Here is a 9,807-nt window from a genome sequence, read left to right as displayed (position 1 = left end):
GCCTGTCCATACATAAACAAACCCTGACACTCAGTTTTCTTATTTTACGAAATACAACATACTTTGTTTTTTCCACTGATATCTTAAATCCCCACCTGCTTCCCCAATCAACTATTTTATTCAGTGCTTCCTGCATTCTCTCAGTTGTGTGTTTAATATTTTTATCCCATCATCTGCAAATAGGGAGAGTCCAAAACCAGCCCCAATGTCATGAAAGGTCATTTACTTCTTCTCTTCTTATTCTACTGTTTGGTTTTATGGCGGTTGGCATCCAGGATGTTGCATTACCGCCATCTACTGAACTCAAACTGAACTGATCTGAATTTAACTAATAAACTAAACTAAAAAGTAACACCGTATCCACCCAAAGTGCTCCAATTCATAATTATTGTCCATATCACTCAGAGGCAGATGCCTGAGTTTGCACAAATGCATCTCTCGGTATTTTATCTATCTCTGTTCCAGATACATCAACCACATCCAGAAACCTCTTTGCAGCGTCAACCACCATTTCATTCCTCTCCGTCTTCCCAGTCATACTAGCAGCAGTTTATTACTCTTAGCAGTAACTCAGTAATATAACTTATCATTTGAGGTTTCAGTAAAATTATACCAGTTACTTTGTCAAGTAACTCAAGTTACAAATAGTTATATTTTATTAAAATTAAAGCACATAAAAAAAAAAATACAATCATAGCTTAATCAAACTGATGGATTTGCCTAGTGAGACGTCTGGTACGAGCAGAAAATGGAGGAAGTATATGACAATGGTTATTTAAAGGGGACATGAAACATTTGATCATATAACTCTAGTTCATTTACATTTCACCTCAGACAAGACAGGCCACTGCTTTCATGTCTGAAATTTACCTAGATTAGGTTACAAGTACATGGACAGAAAGTATTATTTGGGTGGAATATACCTTCAAAACTATAATACTTGGGTCTGCTCTACAGATCCATAGTATAGGCTCTAGCGACCTCATTCAACAGTCTGGTTAGCTCAAGTCAAGTTGGTAGAGAATGTGACAAACAGCTTTGGGGTGTGGGTTCAAATCTCACGTGATTAACTACTATACTCACAAACTTACTTTAACTAATGATTAACTACTATACTCAGAATTGTTATAAGGGTGGAGAGACTCAGATCCCTGAGAACCAGCTCACTTAAAAAGTTTCTAACTATTTGGTACCCATTTCTAGCCTACATCGATGAGGTTAGGGCTTGCCCGTCTGGTTCCTCATGGGCCCCTTGTGTGGGACCCCTGTATACTTTTCTTTCTTTTCCTTTACTGTGTCTGAGCCTGTTTGTTTGTTTTGTTTGTGTATTGTTCCAAGTCAAAGTCAAAATAAAATTCACAGAAAAATACAACACTGAAATAGACATTTTAATTACAAATAAATTGGCTGTTTTTATTGTTCATCAATATGAAAAAACTGCTTATAAAAATACATTTTTGTAGTAGGCCTACACACTTTATGTACATTTCAACAACTGATTAATAACAACAGCATGATGTCATCTTTTAATGTATTGCCTCACAAATAGAATCTTTCTATAACAGAATTGTTTACCAACATGTCTTTATGTATATCTTATAGGCTATACTATTTTGTGTTCCCCCTGCTGCTACCCATGATGAATATTATGAACTGCTAGTCTCTAATATCCCTGTTATGTCTGAGCAAAACAAAAGGTGCTGGAAGTGCAACACAATATTTGTCCCATACAGCATTGCCATTGAGGTTCTCATTTTAGACTTCCACTCAAAAATCAAATCATCCTATCGGTGACAGTAAATGTGTTTCAGGAAAAAACGTGTCCCCAGATTAAAAAAAGTAAATTACAATCAATGAACAAGAGCACACTCCCTTGTCGATGACATTCTTAAGATAAAGTCACAGATGTGATATCTATACAAATGAGGAATCTTCTCCTTCATCAAGGAAAGATGAACAAACTCACAACTTTCTTAACAGTAGTCCAGAAACAAGAAGGTCGTGTAATACATGATTATGATAATCAACTAATATAAAGGAAAACTACGATTTAGTAGACAAACAGATGGCACTTTGGCTACAATAAGGCATCTCACTCAGCCTTCATTTGGTCCCTGATATCTGAAGGCAATGTTTCAAACAGTGCATCTTCCACTATAAGGCCACTGCGCTTCAAGGCCCGACAGCAACCCAGCTCTGGTGGCAGGACCTCAAAATGGTTGCCTTTGAGATCCAGGTGTGTCAGCAGAAGCAGGTAGGAAATCTTTGGTGAGAGTAACGACAGTGTATTCTTGCCGAGCTTTAGCGTTTTGAGCTTTTTGCAAAAGAAGAGCTCATCCGGTAGATATTCAATTTTGTTGCAGGTGACAGAGAAGTACTGCAGACTCTGAAGGACTCCAATTTCTGGAGGGATGAAGCGGATGTCGTTGTTAGACAGGTCCAGGTAGCGCAGCTTGTTGCATAAGAATAGGTGTGAGGGCAATATCTCGATCTTGTTGTGGCTGAAGTAGAGACGCTCCAGGCTGCCAAGCTTCTTGATGTGCTCTGGGATATACATGATGCTGTTATACCAAAGTTTGAGGCAAGTGAGTTTCCGGAGATGCTGGAAGCTAAGGATCTCCTCGATGGAGCGGAGGTTATTTTCTTTCAGGTCAAGCTCCTGCAGATTTGTCAGGCTGAAGACTGCATGTGGAATGCGCTCCAGATCGCAGCGCACTATCTCCAGCTCTGTCAGATTGGTCATCTTTTTCAGGTTGTTGAGCATAACTAGCTTGGTGCCGTCATTGTATATGTAGAGCCGCTGCAAGTGGCTTGAAACATCCACAATAGACTGCGGGATCTTGGTCAGATTGCTCTTGAGGGAGAGACACTTCAAACACTTCAGCTCACGCAGCGACTCAAGAACTAAGTTCTTGGAGGCATCAGGACTTAGTGATCCACTGAGATAGAGTTCCTCTAAGTTCCTCAGGCCATACAGCCAGTGTGGAAGCTCCCTGCTATCATCAAACTTGACACGAAGCACTTTCAGGGTCTCTTTGAGGAAGGAGGTAGCTGTTGTGTGCAACTTTAGAGAGCATTGGTAAAGAGACAGCTCCTGAAGGTTTTCCAATTGGGAGATGGAGGCAGGGATTGTGACATTGTTGATGATCTCTAACTTTAGTGACTGCAGCTCTGTCACCTCAAAGATGGTGTCTGGTAGACCTGAGAGCATGAACAGCTGAAGCTCTAGTCTGTTGTTAGCATTAGTCTGCAGTCTCTGACGCAGTTTCTCTGCAGTCCACTCATGGTTGAGGTTCAGCTGTTTCAGCTTGTTCTCACTGACCTCAGACAGAAAAACCGCAAATCTTTTGGAATACAATGGGTCGTACTGATCAATCATGTGGAGCATGAAAGCAAAGTCATTCTTGACATCAGGGATGTCGTTGATGCCCGTTTCCTGCCGCACATACTCAAAGGAGTATTCTTTCAGAGAGCGGTAAAACAGCCAGTAGGACGTGTAGAGAGTTATTAATCCGTAGACGGCCACAAAACACAGATAACAGTAAGAGAGCTTGGAGAACAGATGCGCCATGGTGTGATTACATGAGAAGTGTTTATAGCCAGTCATGTCCTCTATCTCAACATAACACTTGACTGTAATCTGCACTTCAGACACTAAAACGCTGTTGTATGCAATGATCAGGAGGAATTTCAGCACCTTGAACACAGTCTGGCGTACGTACATAATATAGAGGATAACCCCCTCCTCGACGTGCAGACGGAACTTCTTTACCTTTTCGAAAAGAGCTTTAGCTTGTTCTCCCTCTTTTTTGTCAAGAGCGCTCGCTGTGGGCTTGTCAACTACAATCTTTTCGGGGATGGACCGGAGGGACTGCGTCTTCTCCAGATTTCCCTCTCCAGGAGGTACATTAACGCTGTTCTTTTTATGGTCCTTTTCTTCAGGATTTTCTCCGGAAACCTCTGACAAGGCTCGTGTGGTCCATGGGGAGTCAAAGCACTTGCCGAGGATGGAAATGAAATGCTCTATTTTAGAACTAGAGCCGGGAAATTTGAACCAGAAGTTGCTACACACCATGAAAATTAGAGTGTGTATAAGAACCAGATAGGGAAAGTACTTTGCGTACCAGTGCAGGGCCTTTTCATAACACATTTGATTGATGAAACTGTACTGTTGAAGATCCAGATCGGTCTTTAAGCCCTTCATTTCTCTTGGCGGAGCTGAAATATGGGACTGCAACTGTAACAATGGCTCCACTTCAGCTTTACTTCTGTTGTCCGAAGGCATGTTTTGGTCTGGTCTCTGAGGAAGGCATATGATTTTGTCTTGCATCACCTAAATTGAAAATTAAAACACAAAGAAAGTAAGATTAAAATACAAACAACAGACATTCAGACACTGGGAGACAATAATTATGGCCACAAGATGGCATCAGTAAACAACAAATGCCTTATGTGTTTACTGGTAATAGACACACAAAGATAAACAGGAAATGGCTAGTTTAACTGTGTCAAGCTCAAGGGGGAGACATGTCCTCTATTTTGCAATACTATGCTCAACTCTGCACATCGTGTCTTAACCATAAACAGTCATTTTGAGTCATGCCTTTAATACAAAATTTGACTGAATCAATCTTTTCTTTTCTTTTCTTTCTTTTTGGCAAATGGCATCATACACTGAGGGAGGGGTAATGCAGTTCTGCTGCGGCACATCACAGATGAAAATGCACAGTCAGGTTGCTGAGGTCTCTGAAGAGCAGATCAGCAGAATTTTACTAAGTGTGGCTCTCTGTGTCTCTCCTACTAAAGCAGGAATGTCAAATTGTTGAAAAAACACTCAACGTGGTACAGTCCAAAATTGCTGTAAACTGCTGCAAATGTAAACTTGTCAGAATGGATGGCTAACATACTTAATTGTCCACTGTATTTACTGTTAGATCATTTCCAAACATTGGGGTGGTGACACCCTCGGTGGAAACAGAAGGATATTTGCACCCAGATAAAATATCTTGTTAATAATAATCTCTCCCAGCATCCCCCCCAATACTTTCTTTTTGTATCGTTTCAGTATTTATACTACAGAGCCAAAAACCTTCCTTTTCTACACAGTGAAGGAAGTGAAGTGACATGCTACTGGTGTTTGGAATCTTATGTTTACTAAAAGGGTAAGTTGGGTGGGTGAAAGTTTCCACTGGTAAACACTGCTACACTGAATGCTTCCATTGCTCCCCACAGTCCTGGTTCTGTGTGCAGGAACTGAGGCTGTAACTGGACCTGAGCTGGCGCCCATGCAGGGGACACAAGTCATTACAATAACAAAGCTGATGTTCCTTCAGTGGATTTCCCCTGGGTTGAGACAAACTCATTTTTGATAGGGAAAAGCTTTTCTAGCAGCTTTACTCCCTTCATCCCAGAGGCATGTTACAGTTGAAACATTTTAAATGAGCATAGGTGTATTTATTTACTTAGTAGTTCTGCTTCTCTTCATATGAGGTGGTTGGAGTGAAAATACAGACCAAAAGTGGAAATCTTTATATCACGAGCCATTTCAAATGCTATGCTACATCAATGAACTCTTATGAGAGTGTGTTCATCAAATTTCTACTGTGGTCGACGGCCTCACGAGGATTTATTAGCACAGAATTTATAAAACAAAAGGAACTAAAAGGGATATAGTTGTGGCTCCATTCATTAGGAATAAGAGTAACATTCTTACAGTACAGCACAACAGCCACACTGTATGGAAAACTCTATACCTCTTGTTAAAAGTTAATACAGAACCTGATACAGAACCAGGCAATGGGTGTCCTGACACACTTTCTCTCTGAGTCAGGTGGTGTTGTACATGCTTATCTAGAAACAAAGAGTAGCCTATTCACTTTCAGAGTAGAGGCAGCACGGATGGGGCAGTGCTACTAACCTGCAGGGTGCATCCAAACACACCGATCATGAGCATGACAACGGAGAGATAGTCGGTGAACACATCCCACCACGGCTTCAGCATCCGCAACGCTGGCTGCTGGTCGGAGAACTGCCGGAACTCTGTCACGGGAATCATGGTGCCTGTTGGGACAAAAAAAATGAAAATCAAGTCACAAGACGGGGGCAATGGTTCAGTCACAGGCCTCACCATTTAATTCAGTCTAGAAAAGGTATGAAAGAGACCACGGTTGTGGGTTCACACAAACAAAGAGCTCCAGGGTTCAGTCCCTGGCAGATTACTAGTGTAAATTATTACACATACTACCTCCTACAGAATATCATCAGAAAACATCTCATAGATTATCACTCCTATGAGCAGATGAAACACTGTTATACAATACAACTCCATTCATATTTCCTATACAGGGCATCATGAAAAACAAAAACTGCATAGACACAGGGGTTTCCATTTCCATTTTTTCTTTTTCTTTTAGAAACACACCTGTCATGTGACATCGCACACACTTCGCTCATGATTCTGACAACGTATTAAAAAAAGTATTTTTTCGCCTTTACTGTTCTTGCTAAACATAGTTTTTTATTTGTTCCATCAGCATGAGTTTCATCCGACCGGATTTCAGTGTTGACTCAAACTGAAAGGTTTATAACACACATAAAGAAAGTGATTCACTTAACCACAATTTGAGCCACAGCACATGTAGAGATGCAACGGTATGAGTTTTTGGCGGTATGATAACCTTGGACAAAAATACCACGGTTTCACGGTATCACGGTATCGCGGACCTTTATGTGTTATTGTGAAATCTGGCAACAAAAAAATAGCCTACGTATTTTTTTTTGCCATTGAACAAAATGTATTTTATTTTATTTATTTCATCTAATTAACTTATGTAAAACTAAAACACACATGCTTATCTTTTGTCAAATCGGATTGGACACTGGACATAAATGATTGTTTCAATGTTAATGCACACACACACAGACACACACACACACAAGCATAGGAGAAAGAAACAAGGGGGCAGAGGTCAGGGCAGGGGACCAGTATTTTTGGGTACACCCATCCGAGGCAACCCCCCAGACCCTTGGGGGGGAGCCTGCCCGCCATGGGTGATGCATGTTGTGCTCTATAGGTTAATCATTGTCAGATTATTTTTACAAGAGCCGAAGACTAGCACATGCTTCCTCCGAGTACATTTGCAGTCACCAGCCACTTCTTTTCACCTGACAGTGAGGAGTTTCACCAGCAGGACGTAGCAAGTGGGAGCTGGAAGGATCAGGCAGGCTACTCCCCCCAGTTCCCCTCGCCCCTAGACAGGGCACTATTCATTATCCACCATTCCATGTATCAAACAAGACATGGAGTCTATAGAGTGGCTACGCCCCGCCGTTATTGGACTCGGTGGCTTGGGCTTGGTCGATTCTCTATGTTGTTGGCCACTTTCTTTCAGCGACCTGGCCACTGGCCACATATGACATTATCAGCGACATGGCCACACAGCCCCTAGTGGCCACGTATGACATCATAATGTCTTGTGCTGCTTCCTGTCTTGGCCACACTCATGTAAAAGAGATTTTTTTTTTAATTATCTCAATGACTCTCATTTCCTGGGTAAATAAAGGTAAAAAAAAACAGGTAACAGTTGAACATCACATGAGCCATTGTATGAACAGCAGCATGTGCAACGATTCATGATTTAAGTTTACTGATGCAGCTCCAAACTGTTCGTAGTCACCTTTTGCAATTTGCTTACTGTAGCTGCAGGCTCTTGTTTCCAATAGCTGTCACCGATGCAGGCAGGGGGTTGATTGCAATGTCATTCAAACTCAAAAGGCCTAACGAACATCATGCTGCATATTGGAGACATGATTTGGGTCAAATATATCATTCAAAAATATATTTAGCATGACTTGATCAATATGAAGAGTATTTAATGTATTTAATGTGTAGTAAGTAATCCTGAGGGGAGGAAATAATCCTGGGGTGGTGGGGATAAGGAAAAAAACAACTTGGCAGCAGAGAAGGCTACGCATTCGACACAAGCCAACTTCACCCTCCAAGTACAAATATGGGCTTTCTACAAGCAGGGAAATGTATACACCATTCATAGAAGGTTCACTCTCTTAATACCATCCATACTACATAGCGTATCATCTGCAGTTCCAGTAGGCTATCATTTGATTAGCATAGATCCATCTACACTCACAATCTTGTGCATTACGATATATGTATATATGTGTGTATGTATATATATATACTGTATATACACACACACATATATATATATGACCGCTGTGTGTGTGTGTGTGTATATATATATACATACACACAGACACACACACACACATATGCTGAAGCATTGTATCTAGAACCGTGTGTGTGTATATATATACATACATACACATATATATATATATATATATGTATGGTGTGTGTGTGTGTGTGTATATACATATATATAAATGGGGTATTCTGCAATACTGATTAAGCATTTTCATGTCAAAGTGGAGACAGATATTTACAGTTATTTTCTTAAAGTTTGTCACACACAAACTTCAGTTTCACTGTTTCAGTGTCTTAACAGGAAAAATGGACAGTCCCCCCCCACACACACACACTACTGATGGCTAACATAAACATCTTAAATAACAGGATTTGTTTATGCTGTGGCCTAATGCAAACCAAAACAGTTGAGTAGTTATGAGGCCTCATAAACAAATAAAGAACACAGATAAAGACCCCCAATTGTCTGTGTGCTACTGTTGAAGAAAATGATTTCTTTCCACTGGATGAGTCAGACAATGAGCACTGAGCGGAGCAGACCTTGTCTCTTCCTGACAGGAAATTTGGCAAATCTCAGATATCCCAAAACAGACTATTCATGTTTGGAACACACCCAACCCGAGGGACAGGCTACAGACCCTGTCTAAAACCTGCCTCCAAAGGTTGTGGAAAAAACAACAGAACTGTAAGAGATCATTTAAAAACGATTGGGTGTAGGGCAGGCTATTAATAGGTTATAGACATTCGTGGACTTTTTGTGACACAGACACTACAAGAAAAACTACATACAAAAAAATATATGTGTGTGTTTTATCCATTATCCTATGATTATAGGGTACTGACTAAACATCGCCTGTCCAGTAAGCTAGTTTCCCCTGAAAACAGCGAGGGTAAATTTAAGGTGCACTCTGCCAGGGTCCAGCGACCTAAACGCTGTAACAGTGGGCAACTTACAAGCAAATAACCTCGTAGGCTATTTCACAAGCAGCCTACAGATAACATGCTAACATATATGTCAATGGTGCTAAACACCGTAATAATTACACTATAAATGTCAGTTATCTGCCCAGCCCAGAAGAGTATTGTATCTCTGCGCGCCGAGTGTAGCCTATCTATGTCGAACCAATGAACATAATGCTCTGTAGGAGGCAGTGGTAATGATTTACCTTAGTTAGAGATCAGTCTGAGTGGTGAGTCTAGCGGTCTGTTTCCAGGCGTCAGGCGGGGTTTTGGATCATGATGTCCTTGCGGTCCCTTTCTTTTCCGTTATGTCCGTCCGCCTTCCCACCGGATCCCTGCTCGCCTCGCCTCGGACTGGGCTGGCTAGCCTACGCCACAGGGCGTGGACTTCTGCTAAGGACCCCAGAGGAGAAACTTTTCTGTCTGTCTGCGATGGTGCAAAGTTGTTGATGAGACTGAGGTCTATTTTGTTTTTGTAAACTAACGCTAACCCACGCCGTTGGTCCTTGAAGACCACCCAGCTTGCAGCATGACTGCAAATTTTTTTTTTTAAACCTAACAACAACAACAACAACAACAACAACAACAACAACAACAACAACAACAACAACAGCAGCAGCCTA

At 41.3% G+C, this 9,807-nt stretch overlaps 1 protein-coding gene across 1 annotated transcript; it reads right to left on the bottom strand.

Moving 5' to 3' along the window:
• Positions 1–1,401: 1,401 nt before the first annotated feature.
• lrrc8c (leucine rich repeat containing 8 VRAC subunit C) lies at positions 1,402–9,510 on the bottom strand. Its single transcript, XM_083647654.1, has 3 exons — positions 9,391–9,510; positions 5,918–6,060; positions 1,402–4,333 (listed from the first exon to the last, which is right to left on the bottom strand). Exons 2-3 carry the CDS (start codon positions 6,053–6,055, stop codon positions 2,093–2,095), a joined length of 2,379 nt encoding a protein of 792 aa, XP_083503780.1. The 5' UTR covers positions 6,056–6,060; positions 9,391–9,510; the 3' UTR covers positions 1,402–2,092.
• Between the last annotated feature and the right edge of the window lie 297 nt (positions 9,511–9,807).

Source organism: Poromitra crassiceps (genome assembly GCF_964638095.1).
Source record: "Poromitra crassiceps genome assembly, chromosome: 12".
Classification (NCBI taxonomy): Eukaryota; Metazoa; Chordata; class Actinopteri; order Beryciformes; family Melamphaidae; genus Poromitra; species Poromitra crassiceps.
The sequence above is the reverse complement of the archived record's forward strand: the minus strand, read 5'-3'. Positions and strand labels throughout refer to the sequence as shown.

Bases quoted from the DNA above. Each gene is read 5' to 3' on its own strand.
- lrrc8c (XM_083647654.1), bottom strand. From the start codon at position 6,055: ATGATTCCCGTGACAGAGTTCCGGCAGTTCTCCGACCAGCAGCCAGCG. The intron at 4,334-5,917 runs GTTAGTAGCACT...TTTTCAATTTAG, and splicing joins TGTTTGGATGCACCCTGCAG to GTGATGCAAGACAAAATCAT.